At 34.0% G+C, this 25,716-nt stretch overlaps 1 protein-coding gene across 5 annotated transcripts; it reads right to left on the bottom strand.

Moving 5' to 3' along the window:
* On the bottom strand, nucleotides 1-23,913 carry LOC132755022 (uncharacterized). Of its 5 annotated transcripts, XM_060745800.1 has the most exons (14): nucleotides 23,568-23,913; nucleotides 22,936-23,310; nucleotides 19,630-19,827; nucleotides 18,645-18,874; nucleotides 17,843-18,376; nucleotides 16,291-16,461; nucleotides 15,363-16,007; nucleotides 14,447-14,610; nucleotides 14,138-14,200; nucleotides 11,222-11,389; nucleotides 8,271-8,397; nucleotides 3,048-3,201; nucleotides 2,363-2,548; nucleotides 2-450 (listed from the first exon to the last, which is right to left on the bottom strand). In XM_060745800.1, exons 2-14 carry the CDS (start codon nucleotides 23,188-23,190, stop codon nucleotides 304-306), a joined length of 3,042 nt encoding a protein of 1,013 aa, XP_060601783.1. In that variant the 5' UTR covers nucleotides 23,191-23,310; nucleotides 23,568-23,913; the 3' UTR covers nucleotides 2-303. The 5 variants fall into 5 exon arrangements, with proteins under 5 accessions (XP_060601784.1, XP_060601783.1, XP_060601782.1 ...); XM_060745799.1 differs by lacking the exon at nucleotides 23,568-23,913 and having other exon boundaries at nucleotides 22,936-23,516; XM_060745802.1 differs by lacking the exon at nucleotides 22,936-23,310 and having other exon boundaries at nucleotides 8-450; nucleotides 23,568-23,907.
* Between the last annotated feature and the right edge of the window lie 1,803 nt (nucleotides 23,914-25,716).

Below are 25,716 nucleotides of genomic sequence, written 5' to 3'. Positions count from 1 at the left end.
CTTTGTACTGTGCATTTCCCAAAACATACTTTTTTTATACATGAGATCCACACAAGGAATCGAACTTCTTTTTTTTATATATATATATATATATATATTACAAAATCCTAAACAATATCTTTTTGAAGAAAATAGTAACGCATTCTGACACAGTCTCGTATAAACTTAATTGCACAAACATTGCAATAAATTACTGCATACATGAATACATTGTTATCAACTATGCATACATATAATCAACTATACCCTTTTCATAGTTCATTATTATAATGTTTCCATAAACAAACAAGTTCACATAAAAAGCTATCGTGCAGAATTTATATCCAGATCTCCTAAGAAAGTCATTTCTCTTTTGTTTCTGCGATTTGGACGTGATCTCGAGGTCAAAGGTCGTATATTGTTTATTTCATCACCAGCCCTCTTCTCTAGTTCTTCAACAACACCTTTCACCTGCAAAAGTAACAACAGAATATTTGGATGTGAAGTTTCTTATAAAACGGTCTATTTTCAAAGAATATACAATCAGAAAGACTTTACATGTTTTATGTGTATTACGAACAAACCAAATGTAAAAATATAAAGTAAAAAGACTTACAATGTATAAATAAATGTATAGCCCATGACAGGACATAACGTAGGCTAAAACTCAAATTCAGGGGATGTGGGATTCATAAAAAAATCATCGACATTAATTATTTTTACTTACAATGTTTCTGTTTTCAGATTGTAAGTTTAATAAAAGTAGTTCAATATAAGAGGGCCATGATGGCCCTGAGTCGCTCACTAAAACAACTGCTTTTCAGTAAAAGATAAAAAGACTACCTTAGAATGCTACAGTCAAAATTTGGTGATCATCCATCAATTAGTTCTGTAGAAGCAGACGTTTACATGTATTTCTATTTGTAGCTCTAGCGGCCTTTAAAAGGGACCAATCACATTAATATCAGCAAATTTGATAAAAGACTATCTAAGAATGCTACAGACAAAGTTTGGTGATCATCCATCAATTATTTCAGTAGAAGATGATGTTCAAATATTTTTCTTTTTTAGCTTTAGCGGCTCATAAAAGGAGTCAATCAAATTGATATGAGCAAACTTAATAAAACACTACTTAAGAATGCTATAGACAAAATTTGGTGATCATCCATCAATTATATCAATAGGAGATAATGTTCAAATATTTTCTGACTTTAAATTTTAAGCCCCTAAAAGGGGCCAACCAAATTAATACATGTATCAGCAAACTTGATAAAGACTACCTAAGAGTGCTATAGACAAAATTTGGTGATTATCCATCAATTATTTTAGTAGGAGATGGTGTTCAAAGGTTTAACTATTTTTTGCTTAAGCTGCCCTTAAAAGGGTCCAATCAAATTAATATGAGCAAACTTAATAAAACGCTACCTAAGAATGCTACTGACAAAAATTGGTGATCATTCATCAATTATTCCTGTAGAAAGAGAAGTTTAAAGGTATTTCTATTTTCAGCTTTAGCGGCCCCTAAAAGGGGCCAAACAAATTAATATGTGCAAACTTGATAAAAGACTACCTAAAATGCTACAGACAAAATTTGGTGGTGATCTTCCATCAATTATTTAAGTAGGAGATGATGTTCAAAGGTATTTCTATCTTTGCTTCAGCTGCCCCTAAAAGGGGCCAATCAAATTTATAGGAGCAAACTTGATAAAAGACAACCTAAGAATGCTACAAACAAAATTTGGTGATCATCTATCAATTAGTTCTGTAGAAGCAGACGTTTAAAGGTATTTTCATTTTTAGCTTTAGCGGCCCCTCAAAGTGGCCAATCAAATAATATGAGCAAACTTGATAAAAGACTACCAAAGAATGCTACAGACAAAGTTTGGCGATCATCCATCAATAAGTTCTGTAGAAGAAGATATTTAAGATTTTTCCTATTTTAAGGGACCCATAAAAGGGGGTAATCAAATTAAAGTTATCAAATTTGATACAAAATTACCCAAGAATGATACAGACAAATTTTGGTGATGATCTATCATTTAATTTGGTAGAAGAAGATGTTTTTCTATTTTTAGCTCTGTTGACCCATTAAAAGAGCCAATTGAAATGGCATGAGAAAATTTAAGTCTGACTGTCACAAGGATGCTGTAGACCAAATTTGAGGTAAATCTGTCCATCAGTTTCAGAGAAGAAGACGACAGTTGACGTATGACGATGGACAACGGACGCCGGAGTATCCCCCTTTGATACCAATAACGCTCCCCGAACCTTCGGTTTTGGTGAGCTTATTAATAAACAGTTTTCATTCTGCCTATATGTCTATTTCTATCTGTAGCAAAAAGTCTTTAAGCTCTTTTGCACACATAAATATCAAATCACGTACCCATACAAAGAAGGTAGCACATCCAGCACTGACTAGACGAACCTGGTCGATACTGTAGTCACGGAGAAAGTCTTTAGCTCCCATGGCAACCTCCAGTGGGCACTTCTCTATCTTAAACTCCACAATCAGCCTCTTAAGGGACTCCTTGCCTGTTTTCCCGAGCACTATCTGTATATTCTTCCATTCCTTAAATGACATACAGATGTTCAATGTAAAACATAGGCAATTTTAATTCCTAAAATAATAATATCCGAATATGTAATGTCCGAAATGACATTAACTATTATCAAATTTCAAAAACAATAACCTATTAAGCACTTATTATAGCACTTTCAGCACATAACATTATACAATGTTCTTGCGTGATTTTAAGGGAACACACGTAGGCTCTCTTGAATCTCTGTTATAATGCCCCTATTCGCAATAACTATAAAACATATAGATGTTTAAATATTTTTTTCTGTTTACATAAACTTCATTGTTTACATATACATGCACTTCTTTGTTTACATATATTTCATTGTTTACATATATTTCATTGATTACACTATTGTTTATATATGTTTCATTGTTCACACATATTTCATTGCTTACACATATTTCATAGCTTACACATATTTTAATGTTTACATATATTTCATTGTTTATATATATTTAATTGCAAACATATATTTAATTGTTTTACCTTGGTTTCGTCCTCCCAGTGACCAAGGAGAAGCAATGTTGATATCATCACTGTGTGGACTATTTTAGGTGGACTACTGTATCCTCTTATTTCAGCTATCGTAGACTGGTCCAAGTCTAATATCGCGTGCAATAACCGCTGGAGCTTTTTCAATCTATAAATAGATATTTAAAATCTATTTTTAGATAAACCCAATTACATCAAAACTTACTTGGGATAGCATTAAAAAAACTGCGGGAAGTGCAATATCAAATGCAACTTCTTTAATGTTATGCATTGCCTTTTTAATATGTTTCCTTTTGTCCTAAGCTAAATGTAATAAGATTTTCCAAGCAGTATACTTAATATATACGGTGTACCGTTTGGACAATCATCATTTTTTATTTAGTCTGTACCCGCGATGCACGATGGTACGATGGTGAAAACGCGAGAACACGATGTTACGATGGTTAAAACATGATGGTACGTGATGAAAACGCGATGGTATGATGGTGAAATCGCGATGGCACGATGGTACGATGGTGAAAACACGATGGTACGATGATAAAAGCGCAATGGCATGATTGTGAAATCGCGATGGCACGATAGCACGATGGTGAAAACACGATGTGACATCGCGTTTTCACAATCGTATCATCGCGCTTTCACCATCGTGCCATCGCGTTTTCACCATCGTACCATCGCGCCATCGTGTTTTGATCATCGTACCATCGCGTTTTCACCATCATACTATCGTGTTTTCATCATCGTGCCATTGCGCTTTCATCATCGTACCATCGCGTTTTCACCATCGTACCATCGCGTTTTTATCATCGTACCATCAAGTTTTCACCATCGTACCATCGCGTTTTCACCATCGTGCCATCGCGTTTTCACCATCGTATTATCGCGATTTTATCATCGTGCCATCGTCTTCCTGTGGTCATGCGCAATGGTACATTTTCATCAACAATGTATGCCTCCTCATTATTTATCCCCGCCTCCTTTCTATTTGCGTATCTTTGGTATCTTAGTATTTAAAACATGAAAAATAGCAACAGGCAATCGCTCAAAAATTTAAAAAGTTGTCGTCCTTGTGCACTGTACGTACATATGAAAATTCAAGTTGTTATCTTAAATACAGCAAAAGAAAAAAAAGCAAACATATATTAAAATACATAAACATATATTATACATGTATAAGCATATATTAAATGGTCTTTGATCTATATACTGTATAATGAAATAAATGGAAAGTTTAATACAAAGTTAACAGCTTTTATTATTTATAACTAAAATTATTTATTAAGTATTCTAAACGTGTTTTTTTTTATCTGCCGTATCAGAATCTGACATATTTCTGTAAGTGTACTGATTCTACTGAACGAAAGGCGATGGTACGCTGGCGCGATGGTGTAGCGCCGATATATGTCCAAACGTCGAAAAATGTCCAAACGACGATAAATGTCCAAAAATTGACGATAAATGTCTCAATCGCCGATAAATGTCCAAAACTCCTTTAACGATAAATGTCCAAAAATTAACGAAAAATGTCGCAACAAATTAGGTGCTCATAAATGTCCAAATCGGTCAACGATAAATGTCTCGACTTTTCATATGTTAATTGCATTTATTTCTATGATCAACAGTTATGCATCAGCCAGTTATAAAGGTTTCCATAGGGATTAAAAGTACCGATTTAAGTAGCGTTCTCACCAGCATCCCGGCAAAGCCCAGGACCACCCCAGACGATCCGGGATGAAAATATTGTTGCAGCCTCAATAACCCCGGTAGCACTACGGCGATACCCAATTTCCATACTTATAACAACCAGGATGAACTCCGGGCCATCCATGCAGAGTCCAGTTGAAACTACGGATAATGCAGATAGTGAGTGGACGACGGATGACCTAACACGATATTCAAACGCTGTTAAGTCTTCGACCAAAGAGATCATAAAAGCTGAGATCCATGCTAGCACAGCCCCGGATGATGTCGGCAGAGTCCCGGATGATCCCGGCAGAGCCCCGGTACGGTCAGATAGAGTGCCGACAATCACCGGTAGAGCCCCGACAGAGCCCTTGATCATCACGGACGTTGCCGACAGAGTTACGGACGTACCCCGGTCGTTCCTGGATCACCCGACCGACCACCGGGACTCTAGCGGGATGCTTGTGAGATTGTTAAAAAAGTTTAAAAAATGTATTTGAAAATAAGTTGATTGTTGGATACAGTCTATCTCCCTTACTATTAAAAGGGGAAAAAATAAGTTAAACCGAGGTGCATTGTACTGGTGCTTTACACCGGGCACTTAAAAGAACCAGAGTCGCCTCTGAAACGGGGCGTCTTCTGTATCATGCACTATCCCCCCGAAAAATAATATACTAACAATCTTCAGGGGACGTTGGTCATATGGGCAACCGGTACCAACGATAAAAAAAGTCAAATAAAATAAGTTATTATGCCCCCTTCGAAGAAGTGGGGGTATATTGCTTTGCCCATGTCGGTCGGTCGGTCGGTCCGTCGGTCCGTAGACCATGCCATTTCCGCTCAATAACTAGACAATGCTTTAGCTAATGGTCCTCATATTTTGTGTGGAGGTTGGCCATGACTAGTAGATGACCCCTATTGATTTTGGGGTCAGTAGGTCAAAGGTAAAGGTCACAGTGACCTCACCATGAAAAGCTTGTTTTTAGAAGATATTTTGTGTGTAACATTGTCTCATTGACAACTACAGGGTTTACTCAATTCATGGACCCATGGGTCATATTGGTTCTGCCCCATGGTAATGATATACATGTATTCCATAACAAATTTACTATGCATTTTTTATACACATTTAAAAATATAATGTTATAATATTAAATTGGCTGTGTTTAGGGTGGCATACATGTTTGTTAACATCTGCATTGCGCTACTCTACACTTATAGCTATATTCAGTGTCGTCACTCGAACTCAACCTCCACTCAAACTCGGGAAAGGCTTCCTTAAGGACGAATTGAGGACGCCTTGGTCAAGGTGAACTCAAGTGTAGAATTGGTATTCATATTTGAAAGTCTTCCTCGACTTACCCAGAAAGGTTTGAATAGCAAATCACCCGTAAAATCACTGTTATAGGTGATCTGTTCAATAAAATATACACTAATTACATAATTCGTACTACTGATGCCCTTTGTTGGTACGAGATTGCAGATATATGGTACAGAAGACCGTAAGAAATGGCATCAGTACATTACCGAAGTTGCAACCAAGACATAACCAAGTGTAAACAAGTTAATATATGTGTAAAAAACAGTTTAAAGATGAAAATATTCATTGACAAGTTGTGATAATTTCAAAATAACGTTTGTCGGATGGAGAAGAAATGTTAAAAGTTTTTGTCAACAGATTAAAATAAATATTACACAGTATTCGAATAGTAACATTATAATTGCTATATGATGGTGTCATTTAAACATTTATATTATTATACCTCAATATATCCTTCAATGTAAAACTCCCATAGGGCTACAATGTGTTCTGATCGAATATCACCCTCCTAGAATATATTTCCCGGGGAATATTTCTTATATCACCTTGGAGCACAAAACTCTTACATAACTCATTCATAAAGCGAAAATGCCTTAGTACCCAGTTAGCATAATATTATTTATTTCCTAGTCTGACTGTCTGTCTCTTGTTTTTATCTACATACATTATACTATTTTTGTGTATATGATCAAAATAGCTATAATTGTGAAGTGATGATCTGTATTTTCTTTCAGGCAAAGACTGCTGACCTAAGGGTTTTTTTTCGGTATAATAAAAGAAATAACACATGGCTGTCGGGGTGATAGAGGATATTGCCAACCCTTGAACCGGCATATTACCCTCGGCTGCGCCTCGGTGTAATATACCAGCTCTCGTGTTGACAATATCCTCTATCACCCCGACAGTCATGTGTTAATTATATATTATTATAACGTTACTTCAATATATCCTTCAATGTAAAACTCCCATAGACCAATGTATGATACATTTTACGTCGGGGGTAAACCAGAGGGTAAAATCACGGGTTAGTTGGATAGACTGTTACAGTATCAAATACAATAAGTTACAAATTAGCTTATGAAAAGTTGAGACATTTATCGTTAACCGATATGGACATTTATGAGCACCTAATTTGTTGCGACATTTTTCGTTAATTTTTGGACTTATATCGTTAAAGGAGTTTTGGACATTTATCGGCGATTGAGACATTTATCGTCAATTTTTGGACATTTATCGTCGTTTGGACATTTTTCGACGTTTGGACATATATCGGCGCTACAGATGGCACGATGGTGAAAACGCGATGGTACTATGGTGAAAACGCGATGGCACGATGATGATAACGCGATGGTACGATAGATAAAGCGAGATGATACGATGGTGAAAACGCGATGGTACGATGGTGAAAGCGTGATGGCACGATGGTGAAAACGCGATGGTACGATGATGAATACGTGATGGTACGATGGTGAAAGCGTGATGGCACGATGGTGAAAACGCGATGGTACGATGATGAATACGTGATGGTACGATGGTGAAAACACGATGGCGTGATGGCACGATGGTGAAACATAACGTTTTAACCATCGTACTATCGCAACATCGCGATTTCACTATCGTATCATCGTGTTTTCACCATCGTACCATCGTAATTTCATAATCGTGTCATCGTACCATCGCGTTTTCACCATCGTGTCATCGTGCATCGCGGGTAAAGATGAAATAGAAATCACTATTGTCCAAACGGAACACCGTATATATAAGCATTTACGATTATATTTCGGATATTAAAGGGACTCCACTGAGGTTTTTTGACATGATGGGACTGAAAATATTTTTCCAGATAAATGTATCAGTTGATGTAGGTTTAGACCACTAAATTTCAGATCATTCGCGCACTTCGTTTTTCCAGAAATAATTATTCAAATTGTAAAATAATGTCCAAACATGAAAAGCGTTTAAACGCTTTTCACTCAAATCGGGCTAAGGAAAGCATAAAAATACGATTTTCAATTTATTTCAAAGTATATTTCTAAACTATCTTTGCATATGTTTCTCTTTAAAGTGCCCCAACTCATTTATGTAAGACTTTAAAATGTTATGTTTTTAGACTTTTAAACCTCAGTGGAGTCCCTTTAAGTGCACATGTATTTACTGAAGAAATTAAGTGTTTCCGTAATGAACGTGAATTAAGAGACAGATTGTAATCATGCCTTTGGAGTAGACTCCTTGCTATTGTGACCTCCCTTTCAAGTTTGTCCTCAACGCCAGCGGCCTTGACCTTCTTTAATGCTGCTTTGATCTTTTTTGAGTCTTTGTCCCGGATTCCTATTAGTAACTCTGTAAGTACATAAAGCACATAAGTAGTAGTTTTGTCAATATTAAGATAGCTAAAGAATCTAATCATGAAACTGAAGTATTAAAGTAAAGAAAAGACTTAAATATAATGACATATACATGCTTCACTAACATGTCTTGATAACTTAATATACTCGACGTGAATTGGTTGTTTTGGGTTTAGTTAAAACTAAGGTATACCTGTATTTATGTTGCTTGACTTCAATTATGGTTATGGATTAATCTTTTGTCGGTTTTAACTTTCGTATTCATACTGTTTTCATTGCTTTTAAAGATCTCCGTTTTTCACGATATGCATCATCACTATTGAGTGATACCTGTGTCACTTTTAAGCAATTCTATATACTTTCATTTTTATAAAAAAAATCGCTTGGAAAAAAGGCTCTGTTGCTAGACAGTGAATGGTTAACTGTTGGGGCCGCTGATTTCAAACCATTGACCGTTACCGCTGTCAAGGTCAGGGAGAAATGTGGATTCCTTCATTTGAGAAAATTATCCATCTGCCTTATGAAAGATCGGTGTTTCTATTCAGGTGCCCTTTCGTGCTTAAAATAATTAACACATGAGTCCGCTAACTAGTACTGAATTGCAGGAACGTGACACAACCTTTGTCCGTGTCGTTATGACATTCCTATCTACCTCTCCTTCAAAGAATCTCTATTTTTTCACTTACTTGTATATCTTGAATATGGACTAAAGTTAAAATTTAATAGATGACTTTCCCTGTAAATCAATATCAGAATAATAATGTAATCTACATAACTTGTAATTTACTTGTGCATTAACACTGCATCGCACTATCAGAGATTTTAGATTTCATAATTATAATCCAAAATTCATATTATAGTAACTATGTAAAACAATAATTATTCTTACTATCGCCTTCGTCAATCAAAGTTATTATCTTGATGTGTTAAAATGGGCGAATAATATTTCACATTCAACAAAAAGTACACGTAGTTCACAGGATACAACGGATTGCATCGTGCAGTATATATAGTAAGGGAGTTGAATCAATATTAAGTGATATTTTGGCACAGTAAAGTACATTTATTCATCTAATTACAGATAAATCTTACCAATGTGCAGTGTAAGGAAATCTACTGAAAAATAATTTTATATCTTTGCTACATTTGTAAACTTGGTTTGCCTAATCGATTCACAAAGTGGTAGTAGTATATATAGTTACATAGTTTACTGAAACGTGTAAAAATAAGTCTAACATGAGCGTCAAAAGCTAGAGAAAGTTTCTTTCAACAGATTTCAGTTGTAATTTTTTTTATTGGTAGAAATTTCTAAAAGATCTACACATTAAAACAGCTTATGGAAATAATGTTACTGTATTAAGTAATACAAAGATTTTCTATTTTTTACATGATTTGTCCAATACCACAATTTTCCCTGAGCCTGCATGTTAATGACAACAGTTTGTTCCCATGCGACCAGTGCAGACCAAGATCTACCGGCTCATCAGTGGTGACTGTTCGCGGTCTGCACTGTACGTATTTAAGTAATTTAAGTTATTTTGCAAATTTTCCGCAAAATAATGAATGTTTTTATCCAGATTTCAAGATGGGCATGTCCACTTATAAAATTTAGCAAGTTATGGGTTATTTAACTACTTCAAAAAAGTGTTGTGAACTTCACGTCCTTTGATCATAATTTGGTTTTTTATAACAAAATTATGTCCGGATCAAAGAATTTCCGAACTAATGTCTTTCATTCGGTTAATATTATCCCGAATAAACTTGACATAAGCAAGGGAATTCAGGATTAAGTGCATATTTCATTTCTGATAAGAAAAAAAGATATTTGTATTTTTTTTAAACATATTTATGCAATATTGAAATCGCAAAGGAGGTGTAATTTTAACCTGGTGTCGAACATCAATATGATTAGCTGTTATCAAAAACGAATCCCCGACTATTTACACTATCTGTGTATACCCACATATCTATAAAAGCATACCAGATTTAAACTCCGGGTCGAGTCTAATTTAAAATCTAGTATATACGTAACAATGTACTTCGTTATCCACGTTTTATTTGATTTTGGACTGTAATGTAAATTTTTGATAAGCTAAATAAACTCCAAGTAGTTTAGAAACCAACTAAATTTCAAGAGAACCAGTTTAAATTCTAGCTATGATAAAATCCGTGTGTAACCGAACCAAGAACGATTCCGGTACATACCAAAATGTCTAGAATTGAGTACAGGCCTTTGTTTATACATTAAAATCCCCTGTAGGAAACTGGATCAAAATGAAGTTAAGGTGACGTGTATTTGCTTTGAGACTCGCTCTAATGATGAATGCTTAATTCATTATGTGTACATGAATGGGATTCGAACCGAATACAAAAATTATCGTTAAATAAGCTCCAATGAGGTCCAGCAACTTAACAAAATTAAAATTGAAATTATTGCCTAAATCATTTAGGGCACTGAAAAGGGAAACATACTTAAAGAAAAATGAACAAATATACTTTTCCTTTCAAAATAAAAAAATAATTAGTTATAATTCTGGAGAAACAGAGCAAACAGATGATTTGAAAATTTACACAAAGTTATAGGTCCACACCTTCGTCAAATGCTTCACAATTATAAAAGTTATGATTCCAGGCCCTGTTAAGTCACCAGACCTTAGTGGAGTCCCTTTAAAAGGATATCCACAAGATCAATCCGAGTTGACCATTGATAAAAGCAGAGATGTTCCGATTACCATATGATACCCAAATCTTCTACTTTTCTGACTGGCTGCAAATTCGAAAGAAATAAAAGCAAATTAAATCAAATAAATAGCAGTTACCTTTCTTAATCTTCAATAATTGCAGCATTTCTTCTGCGTATTTGATGTCCGGTTGAATGGACGGAAGTTTTAATGTTTTCATTTCTTTAATGACAGCATTTAATTCCTCCGGACTATTTTCCTCTATCGCCATGCGCACGCGCCGACGTAGAACATCCGTAAAGTTGTCTGAAATCGGAAATGCATTTACTTCAGGCATAATGGAATTTCAAAACATTGAAAATATTACTTTCTTATTTTTTGCTTTCTTTTTATTTATTTATTTATTTATTTATTTATTTATTTATTTCCTTTTTTTTAGACTACGACATCTGATCGAAAATAAGTTTTTTTTTACGACAAATGACGGAAATAAACTTTAATCCTACAACACTTGAAATAGCCCAACCACACAAATTCTGAGGCCGTCTTGATTTGATGGTTATAACGGTAAGTAAATATGAATAATGTTCTGTTAACTATGACCCAACTATAGAAAAAAGAAGTATAAGAGATCTGTTTCACAAGAAAATATTCTGCTCCATAATCTATTAAGATATTTGGTCACATTTTAGTTACATTCTCAATTGACGATATATTGGCACCGCAGTATTTCTACCATAATTGCATATATATAATATCAGATTTTGACATAAATTTACTCATATGGCATATACATCAGTGATTAACTCTCGAAATAGTTTTACTTCTTAACTCATAATCAAGAATATCTGAGGGAAATTAGAATATGTCATACATTTTGAGCTGTATTTTATAATTTGTCTTTCTTTTACTTTTTTGGGCAAAATTTACAAATTTTCGACAACTTTCGACATAAATAAATTCGACCAATAGTCACATTCTACAAGTTGTACAATTCTATCAAATATCGGATTCGATTGACTGGCACATTGATGCAAATCATATTACTACTATTGATGAAGAAATGAACACTTTATCTTGGAATTCTATTATTAAAAATGAAATAAAAAGAATAGAAAAAATGTTTAAAATTCTTACCCATTTATCTAGTTAAAATGGTCATAAAAGCTAGAAGAACCGTTCTTTCACAGTTTTAAATCTTAATCCCTCACAAAAGCAAAGTGATAAGAGCTCAGGTTTAAATCAGACTTTTGCATCTGTTTTCTTTAAAGATCGTGTATTTGTACAAAAGTATCTTTAATCCGACAGGATTATCTCTTAAATTGGTAAAAAGTTATCGCTATTATAGATTACCACCAACTTCGTAAATATGAACGTTGTAAGTTTGATAGCAGTTGACAAATCAAGAAGCGAAGCAATTACGAAGAGCTTTATTACCTCCCTTTAATGAGGTGTCATTAAGCTAGATGCATACGTCCTTCATAGAACTTAGGAAAACTATATTCAGGATGTGTCTTTTGTTTAACATCAAGTGATCATATGTGAAATATTTTATGACAGCTAATCACACAAATTTTGTATAAGTAGTAAAGATTTCTAACCAAAAAAGTAGAAACAGCTTACGACGTATACAACGTACACGTATACAGCTTACATGTATACGGTTTACGACTTATACAGCTTACGACTTATACAGCTTACGACATAGACAACTTACGACATAGACAGCTTACGACATTAACAGCTTTCGACGTATACAGCTCACGACTTATACAGCTTACGACATAGACAGCTTACGACATAGACAGCTTACGACATAGACAACTTACGACATAGACAGCTTACAAGATAAACAGCTTACGACGTATACAGCTCACGACTTATACAGCTAACGACTTATACAGCTTACGACATAGACAGCTTACGACATAGACAGCTTTCGACATAGACAACTTACGACATAGACAGCTTACAACATAAACAGCTTACGACGTATACAGCTCACGACTTATACAGCTCACGACTTATACAGCTAACGACTTATACAGCTTACGACATAGACAGCTTACGACATAGACAGCTTACGACATAGACAGCTTACGACATTAACAGCTTACAACGTATACAGCTCACGACTTATACAACTTACAACGTATACAGCTTAAGACGCATACAACCAACGCGTAAGCTTTAATCGTCGAAGTATGCAAACAGAGTAACATATTTAATTTTTGTATGTAGACACCGATTATTACATAAGATTGCCATATTAACTTCTACATGTAAAATAATAACTACATGTACCGCAGGTAAAACATGAAAAACTTGTTTCAATATTAAATCATGACAAGCCACAACTATATCTATAACAACTTATATACTATTTTAAAGCAACATTATGCCATGGACCTAATGGCAAGCAACAAATATAGAAAAATGAAAATATGGAATAAATAACAACGTTCTTAAAGCTACATGCCTCCAGATGACTCCATTTCAATAAAATCAAACTTAAGAAAAATGTACTAAGATGTAAGGAAAAGTAAACAGTTTCAGGATTCAAGTATACTATTCTACATACCTGTATTATGTGCGATTAATGACTGATTTTTTTCAGTATTAACAACTATATTTCTACTGCGTTACTAACGCAGTAAAGGCATTTTATGCATATTTTGACCATTTTTTGGTAATTTACGTGGTTTATAAGTGCCATTGCTAATGTGTTAATTGCTTCCTTTTGGTTACTTCACAATATTACACATTAATAAACATTTTCAAACTTTTCATGAAAATAAGCATGAATCTGGAGGCGTGCTGCTTTAAACATCTAGAAAGCAAAACAAACAAGAAATAATAACAAGCGCCAGATGCTAGTAGGCCAAGACTTTAGCTCGAACATGAACAAACGTCATAGTAAAAAAGAAAATAGCCAAGAAAAAAGAAGTATTTCCTAATGATCTGGTTGGAAAGCAAAAAAAAAAAAGAAATAACAAGAAGCTTTAGCTGCTGATAGGTCAAGGTCATAGCTCGAGCAAGGTTAGTTTAATCTACCTGACTCTGATTCTGCATTAGGTTCCTCAGTCTCCAAATTTTCTTTTTCCTCAGCTTCTTCATCTAAAGAAATGATGTCAGAGGAATTTTACAATAAAAGGAATTAGCTTAGGACCCTGATAATTCGTCTGCGCTTTGTACGTTATTGAATGATACGAATAAAGATTGTTTGATTATCATCATAAAACATCCTGAATCTACCTTCAAATTACTTTCCGCGTATATTTGAATTTACAATAAATAGTAGAAACATTTATGTTAAACTGAGTCGTTAATAATTGGCAAAAAAGCCAATATATAACAAAATACCTGTACTTCCAAACATTTTCGCTTCTTGTTCGATCGTTGGGTCCGATTTGACTCTTTTCTTTGGTTTTCGGTAGTCTATGACGTAATCATATAATGGCTCGTGCACATTGCCATCTTCACGGGTTCCACGAACTTTTATTCCGTACTGGCCTGTTTCTGGTAATCTGATAGGTAAAGATGATATTGACATGTATATGTATGTATAATTTAGAGTATATTTGGGGAAAATGGCGTTCAGAAACTGCATGCTTGGGAACTGAAGGTTTACAATAACATCTTAAAGTGCCATCAACAAATCAAATGACAGGTCAATCTACCAACTTTAAACAGACCTCGACACAATGAAGACAATAAACAAGGCTCTGACTAGGTGCTGACTTCTGCGCAATAATATTCTACTGTGTTATTTTTTAAGTGTCAAGGGTGGTATTTGAACAACAATTTAAGATTTCTTTTGTATAGAGTTAGAGAGAGATCAACATCCAGATCAAGACAGAAACATGAATACAACAACAAAAGGAAAAAAGGAAACATGGAAATAAGTTTGTTTGTTTGATTGATTGGGTTTTACGTCAAACCGACACAGTATAGGTCATATAGTGACGTTCCAGTTTTACTGGTGGAAGAAGACCTCAGGTGTCTTCCGTGCATTATTCAGGCACGAACAGGCACCTGAGTAGAACCACCGACGTTCCGTAAGCTTGCTGGATAGCTTCCTCACATGAAGGAATCCAAAGTCCCTAACAGGATTCGAACCCACAGCGGTGAGGGGGCAAGTTGTTTGAAGTCAATCACTCGGCCACGGTCGCCCCCATTGAAATAAGGCCTAGTTCTCAATGTGTTAATTGATGAGACCACACTAGGCTTTTAATCTATATGTCTGTAAAAAATTGGAAGAAAGCAAGAGCTGTCTTACCTTACAGAATAGTTGACAACTGGTCCATTTTCTTTCTGAGTTAATAATAATGGTGCTTCTGATGGTTTAACTTTTTCACCTGAAAAGTTCACGGACAGTTCAATATCTTCATCACGAGAGAATCCGATGCTAACTTCGTCCATTTCCGTTCGGATGAATCCGGACGCCTTCGTAGGGCTAAGACCAGAAATTGCAAAAGCCGGATTTTTAGGACCCAGTCTTGCTTGAAATCCTTTCGGAAACCTCCCATTTTCGTCTATTTGATTTGATATAAGTAAATAATCACAAAATTCCCGCGATTTACCATCATGGCCATCTTTAACAAACAGTCTAAGAACAAATTCTCCCCTTTTCGGTGTCATGGCATTAAACATGACGTCACCGTTTTCAACTCGATGAACGCAGTAATCCGGAAGTTCCTCCATTGTTTCCCCACCTGTATATACTTTGGCAGTGTAGTACATGTCACCGATACTCGACTTGTCTGCAATTCCAAATTTAATTTCCACTTTTCCATAATCGTCCATTTCTATCTCCCCGGAGAAATGACTGAGTGGAACCAATCCTGTATCTAATGCAACGCGGCCTGGACCCCATCCTATAGCCGGAGATGGTGGAAACGGTTTACACCCATACATTCCCTCGCTGTTAATGCAATTGTCAAAGTTAATAAAAATCCTTACAAGTGTAACATACATATTCAATGAGCTTATTCTATAACGAAACAATAACTGTAGCAATTTATCAAAGCCATAATCAAACTTTAAAAATGCTTACAATTTTCAATTATAACATATATTACAAAACATTTCCTTTTGTGTAAATACTTTACTATGTTATTAACAGTCGGAGATAATAAAACCTATTTATGCATAATTGTTTGTTATTCTTGGGCTAAATAAGCTAATAAAAAGCAATGGACCCTTACTTAAAAATGATTTTATAAATAGCAATCCAATCATAGTCATAGTTGTCTCCCCCAATGGTAACGTCCTTGCCAACAAGCTCGAACCTGTACACTTGCCTCTCCGGTGACCGTATCTTCACTGTGAGATTCTCGTTATTGTTGGTGCGGTGCATGAACACATACCGGTCAATTCTGTTGAAAAAAGTGCAATCAGTGAGGTATTTTTACCTTAATATTTAATATGTAATAATACGGTTTGCCCTGACTTGACATTGTGAAGTGGTAATGCAGCCTTACTTTGCGCTTATTGATAGGAAAAGCATATCATTAGCGTCGGTGAAGTTCAAAAGTGTAAGAAAGGGCAAACATGAATTTATAACGTTTAAAAATGGTTTAAGACCATGTAAGAATCTTCTTACAGCTAAATGTGACAACATTTGTCATAAAAGAAGAAAATGTACACAAAGTGGTATTTTGACTTCCAAACAAAATACACATTACTGTAATTGTACTCATTGTCTTTGACAAAATGTAATAGAAGAAAAAGATTGTTCTGTTAATTGGCCAGTGAGCAGCGTTTTCGAAACTTAAAAAGTGCACCAAAAATTTAAAGTTTTTGAGATGTACTTTTGAGGCATTATGGGCATTAAAAAGTAAGGTATGAGAATTAAACGACACGATCATGGAGTATGAAAAATCTTCTTATAAGGTTTTAACAAAAAAGAGAAGGAAATGTAGCAAAACACATATAAACGATGCTAGTATCTGCAAACACATAAGTAGTATATAAGGAAATATTCATAAAAGAAACAGGTTTTTTTAAAGCTGTCATTTGTACTTGGAATGTACCATGGTTTTATATATTTTATTACATACCACAGTATGATCTGAGACATTTATAAGCTGAAATACTGTCTGTCTAAATTACAAGTCCTTTGTCCTTTGCATTTTCTTTTTGCAAAGAAAGTTTTTTGTCTTACGCAATTCTTCATAGTTTTCACAATAAATAAAAAAAAGAACACTCAAACAATGTTGCTGCCAAAGATTCGCTATGAAGCATTAATCAATGGCTGGTTCGATTGTGCTCTTCTAAGTAGAGAATTAATAAGTTACAAGATCTTTGAAACAAAGAATCGGACGGTCGGCAGTCCTTTCAAAATGGCGTCCAGTCAGACTTTAACGACCTTAATTTTAGCTGACGTTTGTACTTGATTTGTGATAAAATATTTATTATCTCAATCAGATGAAAGAAAAATGTAAGTACTCCCAGTATTAAAATATTTTATATTAGTCAGACATGCTGTTTGATAACGTGACTTTTACCCTGTCCAAGTTTTCTGTCTATCGGATGGAATAGACAGAAGAGCTTCTTAAGATAGAAGGCGACCAATCGAACAGTCCGAAAGAGCTCTTTAATTCAGTTAGCTCTTTCCGTATCCCAAATCGAACAGGCCATCCTTAGTATACTTCTGTACATACAGTAAGGGCACCAAATGTTTGATTATACATACATGTCATAATATAACTAACTAACATTTGTTAAATGACAGATAGGCAATTTTAAATAGCTTACCGTTTCTCCACACCATCTTCCAGACGGAAGAGAAGATATTGAAAGTCTATGTTCAATGACGATTGTCGAGGAATCGCGAACTTTATTTCCACCTGGCCGGAATCGCTCACGACAACACACTTTGGGTGAGTCAATGTTCTTAATTTCAGATTAAAATATCTATCTTTAACAAATGTCATCTGCTCAAATTCTGTTAGAGTCAGGGGGTCTTTTTTAAGTTGCCAGTTTGGCAATGTCGGTAAATGCGTTGCAACAACTTGATCTGGGTCAGTCAAAAAGTAATTTTCGTCACAGAAATAATGCAGTCTAGATGCAGAGTCGCCATTTTCTATGACGTCATCGCCATTCGGAATGAAATCATCACCAGCGCCCTCTGCGCATGTGCCCCAATAAGCGTTGATAAAACGCCAATGTCCGTCGACCAAGACAGCGTTCCATTCACCATAGTGTTTGTCATCATCGATTCGGTCTCCGACCTCGTATGTTGATCCCTTAAGTGTCCCATGTATGATGACACAGGGTATGTCCGCATATCTTGAATGAAATATATATTACAATGAAAACATATAGTGTGATAATAGACCAAAGGTGGATTGTGTTTGCTTTATCCCTTACTTGAGATTGTGAATTTGGTTTATATATCTGGTTCTATGATCATAAAGTGCTTCAAAGTACGATATTCACTCTTTTAAATATTGTTTGACACAAGTTAACTAAAACAGGGGGTTTCATTTTATCTGTTGTGAATACTTTTAAGGTGATATAAGTACAGAGACCAAAGGGTCAGTATGGTTTTTCTTACCTGCATAGCAAGCTAACAAGCTGGGCATAATTTCCTTTCTTATTTTTGATACGCCAAAGTTGAAATATAGACTGGCTCTGAGACGGTGTTTTCTTCATTGGCAGGAAGTCGATAGGCTGGCTAGTTATCCATCGGTAAATGACCCGCACTTTGGACATGTCATCGTCATAGCCAACAATAAGATAGTCCACCAAATCCTTTAACGACTGTCGATGAAACTTGATCGGTGTCTGATTGAATAAAAAAACGTATACATTTGAAATAATTTTGTCGTATTGGTTTTTAAAGTCAGTCTTACCTTCTTAATGCCTTTAGGATAAATTTACAAACAGTTTAGAATAATAATGTATTTATATTAAGATCTGCATTTATTGTCATGATCTTTAGCAATAGAAATTACTGCTTTATAACTAGGAAAAACCAGTAAATAAATATGTGTAGTTGTCGCCGGTTTCCAAATGTTGCTGATCTGGAGAAACCGGAGGAGACCGGACATCAGAGAGGGGCTATATATACATAAGCACGATTGAGAGATAGAAGAATGTCTTCAGTTCTGTATTGAAAAAAAATGTTATCTTGGGAATTTGTTTTTTTTTTAATTTTAAAATCAGATATCTATTAGGTAAAACGAGCCGTTTCTTCTATACATAGTTATCGGCGCACACCATCGTTCGTGCAAAAAATGCAATTCGTAAAAATCCCTCGCCCGTCAAAAATTGTTTCGATGTGTCTTTGCCCTGCTTCTCAATAAAGGATTTAATGCCCAACAAAAGTAGTTAAACGGGTGTTTTAACATTGTATTGAGAAATTTGTGTGTCCAGTAAAATGAAAAATATCAATCATTAGATGAGATAGAGGACTGAGAAATCCCAACCCTCGGGAAATCGGTTTCATCCCCTGTCCTCTATCTTACCCAATGATATATTTTGCCACGTTTAAAAGATTCATGAATTTAGTTACGAGGCTTTCAGCGAGCTTTACTTACGTTCACAGCTCTATTGTCCACATCAATATAGTCCGCCGGATTGAATATTTCAGCCTTCTTTGTCGGCGGTGGGTGTGGTCCAGGAATGTCCGGATCTAAGGCACTGATGTCGTCGACATAACAGTCTAGCTTGTCGCTATATTTGAATGTCGGCAAAAGCGGATATGTCGCTAGCAGACGACCAGGGGCACTCATTGTCTGTAAGTAAAGAAAATTGATATTTTAAATTTTGTAACTTGTGTTAAAGAGTTCTTGGCGGGGATTGACTGTAGAACTATAGAACAATTGTGACGCTTAGTTTGAAATATCGAAGATCTCATCCTTGTGTTTCTTTTTCGCAAATTATGGTTACCATTATATATTTTTTATAAAAAAGAAAGATTAGGAAAATCTAAAAAAAAAAAATGAATTGTCAATTTGAGTTTGAAGATTCAGTGATAAGAAATATTCATATATTAGACAGCCGGCATGAGACATTGACCCTTAAAAATATATGCATATACATTGTAAGTTTTGCTTTTTTGAAAATATAAATGTCAGAATCGGCACATTACATTTCCTTTATAAACTCGTTTTATAATTTGATGCACAATTCAATTTTGTTTTGTATTTTTTATCAAATATTGATAAGAGTTTGTTGGATAGAATGATTGAAATGTTTATCAAAATTTGAAAATGTCAACCTCCCCTTTTTATCCTACTAAATAACACTAATACTGTGTCATTTCCTTGTGCGCTCTTCCTGATTTGAATAAGAATAATAGGTAACAGTAGGATTTATTATAAAAAGGAAACAACTTTAGAAATACAGTTTGCTAGAACATCGTTTTGATTTTGATTTGTGATAGAAATAAATTATCCTAATTTATACCTGAACCGCTTGTTGTCATACATACATTGTATATGTCTTGACAGTGAGACATTTATCTTTTAAAATTACGTGAACGAATTAACAAAAAAAAAAAAAAAAAAAAAACGAAAAAATGAATAATTGAAAGTATGAATGAAACGAATGAGAACTAATTGAAAGTATGAATGAATGAATGAGAACTTTTGAAAGATGAATGAATGAATGAATGAATGAGAACTTATGAATAAACAGATGCATGACTGAATGAATGAATGAATGAATGAATGAATGAATGAATGAATGAATGAATGAATGAATGAATGAATGAATGAATGAATGAATGAATGAATGAAGGACTTATGAATAAACAGATGAATGAATGAATGAATGAATGAATGAATGAATGAATGAATGAATGAATGATGAATAAACAGATGAATGAATGAATGAATGAATGAATGAATGAATGAATGAATGGACGAATGAATGAGAACTTATAAATAAACAGATGAATGAATGAACGAATGAACGAACGAACGAATGAGAATTAATGAATGACTGGATGATTGAGCAAACAAACGAAGGGAGGGATGAATGAATGAATGAATGGATGAATGAATGAATGAATGAATGAATGAATGAATGAATGAATGAATGAATGAATGAATAAATATGACAACGTATATATCAACATTTTTGACTTATCAACTTTTTCTTTGATCTATGTGTGGCATTTATATTCATGAACCAGTTCCAATTCTTTCAATCACTGTTCCCTCTATTTTTAAACTGTTCGTCTTTCACCATTTTAACTGTCAATTTGAAATTTATAGTAAATTCAGCTCAAATTGACAAAGAATAAAACTGTGCATAATCTCACTTTAACAAAAATAAAAAAACAAAACAAATAAATACAGAAGAAAAGGTATTAAACTTAAAGGAACATTTTGGCCCAGAAACGATTGAATTTTTCTTTCTGTAGAAAGTGAAAAAGCGTGAGTTTTATAACGCTTAACTTAACAGATACTGTAAGAATAATGATATTACATGATCAGAGATACAATTGTCACATGAAAGAAAGGTAGGCCTTAATGTGAAATTATTTTCAACAAAAGTAGCAAAATATTAACACATGTTTAAACTTTCAACCACTGTAACTGTGTTAACTGCCAGAGCTACAAAAACTAATTATGGTTCAGGAAATAAAGCAATGGATAACGGTAAGGAAAACTACGGTGGCGCAGAGATGACATGTGTAAATTTTTATTTATAATCTCGTCCGAAGGAGATACTATATCGTACGCATGAGTTATTTAGTCGTGCGCTCGAGGTGATTAATTAGTGCGCACGAGTAACTATGGGTACAAAAGAAATTGAAATCTTTTGATAAATAATTATAAAAACATATCTTGGGCATAATTCATGTAGGCATTTAACTTCTCTACAATTATTTTAGCGTTCGCAAACCCACTCACGCAATGGTCATAATACACTCAAGGCTAAGCTCGTATCGTGAATGATAATTACTGTAGTGAAATGTTAACCTAAAAAAGTACTTAATAGACCTTAAAGTTAGAATATTTTAAAAAATGAAGACTTCACTTAAATACCTGCAAAATGATGCCAGGCGTCGACCTGTAAAGTCTGTCTTTGTATATAACCGTTTGTACGTTAACAATTAACTTGACTTTATCAAGATAATGCGTTTCCAATCGGCTGAATTACAATAAAAACAAAACACTTTTATTCAACTTTAACTCTATCCATTTATATAGCTATATATCTAATCAGTTTTAATGAGCGTAACCATAATTAAGTCCAGTAAAACAAAAACATATTCTATTTAATAGATCCCATGTGTTATCTTTATGTAAAATCACGTGCACCGAATATTTTAAACGAATTACAAATTAGAATAATTTACAAACATGTTAAACCATTGCATTGTGCAATAGTCGCATATTGATATGGTTAAGCAAATAACATTAAAATCAAATGATCGCATTTCCTTTTACACATTCGATACGCGGGGTATAGTATTTTTACGTTTCCTCTGCTATATTTATGCGTTATTATATTCTTTTTTAAATCAATATTTATCTACGGTGCTATAGATACCAAGTCGTTTAACTTTCGTGTTAACCGTATAAATTGTTACAACAACAACAACAACAACAACATTATTATTATTATCATCATTATTGTATTTTTTGTTTTGTTTACGAAATGACAGCACCTGAGTGTTTGAAGTTTGAAGACAGAAGCTATGATCATGGTGAAAGTTAATTGAATTAAATATCTCACTTATCTCTAGAAATTTAGAAGACTCAACCCAAAAGCCCTTGACCTACAAATGAAGAGTACTCTTAAATATTGGCGGAAACATGAGATAAAACATTATGATAGACTCATTTGTATAATTTGAGACTTTTTATGTAAAGACCTTACAACCTTACCCTTAATTTTGAGAAGTTGGACTTCGCTTGAACCTGTGGCCTATTATTTACCACAGGAGCTGGCCCAGTCGGTTGTACTTCCTGTTTTTGAAGCACAGGATCGGACTGACTATGGTTTTCTTTTGGTTCATCGGGGATCATTTTCCCCGGAACTGGCGTCAGTGGTGCGTCGTCTCTGACAACATCTTTAGTCCGTTTCCGGTTACCGCATAGCGGAAACACTAGTGTGCTTCTTTCACTAGCGCAGCACAGCATTTACAACAGAATCTGATGATGGTTCACAAATATTTCTGTGTTCTTCATGATTTGGTATAGTGTTAGTATTGAAAAAAAAAGTGTGTACTTAAACTACATTTTTCTTTTTTGTCCTCGAACCTTGTCACAAATGTAACGGTATGTGTAGATAACAATACGTAAAACAAATTTTTATATAGATTTTATGTTATACAAATGTATATCTTTTGCCGGGTCGCAATATAAATTATCTCTGGTTAGAATGCCCTTTTTTACGTTTAAGCCACGTGTACAAGTACAATCTGCGTTTCTCAAACTGAAAAGCCACCTGTTTAAATTCAAAATTACTAAAAAATGTTATAAAAAATAATAGATAAAATAGAATAATAGCTACATACCTATTACTATTCCAAATTATTAAAGCAAACAAAAAATAACCGTCTGCATGTGATAAATCACCATTCTTAAATATTTCAGTTGGTTAAAACGTAAAGGGTTGATAAAGTCTCGATAATAAATTGGAATACAATTTGTTTAAAAAAGGCCTCTTCCATACACGCTAGCGAAACGATTGTCGACAATTCAATAGATAAATGTTTGTTTTGAACTAAAAAAATGACAGATGTATACGGGGAAAGAAAGGAAGTAAAATGAATAGGCGATAAAGAACTATTCTTACTTGACACGTTTATTTATATATATATACCTTTTTTCTTATTGATTTATTGAAATCCTTTCATTTTGAATACGTGACGAGACTTAATTGTTAATTTGTAATACAAAAATTTAAATGACAATTGCAGATGGAAGTTATGAAGAAAAAAAATGTTCAGTTCAGTAACTGATAATTAAAGGGACTCCACTGAGTTTTTTTTACATGAAGAAATTCCCTTTTCGAACTTTGTTTACCAATTTATTAAGGTCTTGACGATTAAGTTCAGTGATAATTTAATTTTCCAATTGACCAATAAATGAAAAGCGTTGAAACGCTGTAAACTTAAAATGGCCTATCAAAAAAAAAAAAAAAAAACAAAAAAAAAAAAAACCTGCACAAAATCTGTTTCTAATGCTACTCCTTAGTATATGTCATCATCATTTTTGTATATTTTTTACCGTTTTTAGTGAACATTTCAAAATGTATGTGATACAGCTTTTTGACCTCAGTGGAGTTCCTTTAACAATAAATATTGCTGGCATTTTTATTAGCTATACTAAAATAACAATATGAACTATACGGTTAGGTTATATCATGTCTTAAGCTACAATATATCTTATATACTTCATAGCGTTTATACGTTTTAATAAAAAAATGAATAACTACTACATTTTGTCTTCTTTTCTTTTACTCAACAAACGTACTTTTTTTTTTCAATTTCGCCACGCTACTCTCCGAATAAATTTATATATAATAATTATACTAATTATGCTTTAAGAAATCCGTATAGTAGATAAATCACTTGAATGAAGTTTGGTCGTACGAACACAATGCAATTTTCCCCATGTCATCTTATATTCAAAACACATATAAAACCATTTATTAATTTCAATTCAAATTAAATTATCCACATTTTTCTTTTTTCATATCATATCATATTCATATCATATTCTTAACACTATTATTATAATTTCTATGCGCTGTTCTCCCACGTTTATTTCACATCTTACTCAACATAGATATATTCTATGGTACGAGATCAAACAGAATTTGGTTCATGATTTCATTGTTTAATTTCCTTTATTTGTGAAAGTTTTGCATTACCTTTGCAACTTGATATAGATTGAACAACAGGTCGATAAAAGGGCGAATTTACGTATTCTTAAGTTTTATCTTACCATAGAAATACAGGAATTTTTTTTGTGCACTCCTTTATGGTAGTTTACGCACTTTGGGTTCATTTGTTTTGAATTATATAGATTTTGACACTGATAAATGAAAATGGAAATTAGGCCGGTAAACAACTGTCAACAAAAGTGGAAACTACATTAACACCTAGTGTTAAAACGAAGACGCACAAAAAGCTTTCGTTTCTTTTATAACTTCAATGTTTTTAAAAGAAGCTTTGTCAATTTAAAATAAGATGAGGTTTTAATTATTACATTTAGAGATGTAAATACTTTTCTTGTTTTGTTTTGATGCGTGTACTAAAGGTCAGAATTCGCGCCATGTGGGTAAATATTTATGTTTGCAGAATTTAGAATCTGAAAAAATAGATGTGCCGAAAACAGTAAAAGTTTCTAAATTTATAAACGAAAACACCATTTTTGACGTGTTGAACAATTTTGGATAACGAGACATTTCTTTAATTTTTACGACAATAAAGATGACGTCATTGTTTGATTTGATATTCTTCCGTGACATACACCTCACAGACACGTGAGATGTGGTGGATCGAACTTGTGTCAACCATCCCAACTGGGTGAAGTATACACGCCTTTAAAATCAAATAAAGTCCATCTTAGGTAATTGTCAAACAAAGTATACACTACAGGTTGAAATATGTTGTTTTATGCAAACTTTCTCAAATTATTTGCTACTGGCTAAGGGTA

This window comes from Ruditapes philippinarum, unplaced genomic scaffold (assembly GCF_026571515.1).
Source record: "Ruditapes philippinarum isolate M1 unplaced genomic scaffold, ASM2657151v2 ctg2014_1_1_1_1, whole genome shotgun sequence".
Taxonomy (NCBI): domain Eukaryota; kingdom Metazoa; phylum Mollusca; class Bivalvia; order Venerida; family Veneridae; genus Ruditapes; species Ruditapes philippinarum.
The sequence above is the reverse complement of the archived record's forward strand: the minus strand, read 5'-3'. Positions and strand labels throughout refer to the sequence as shown.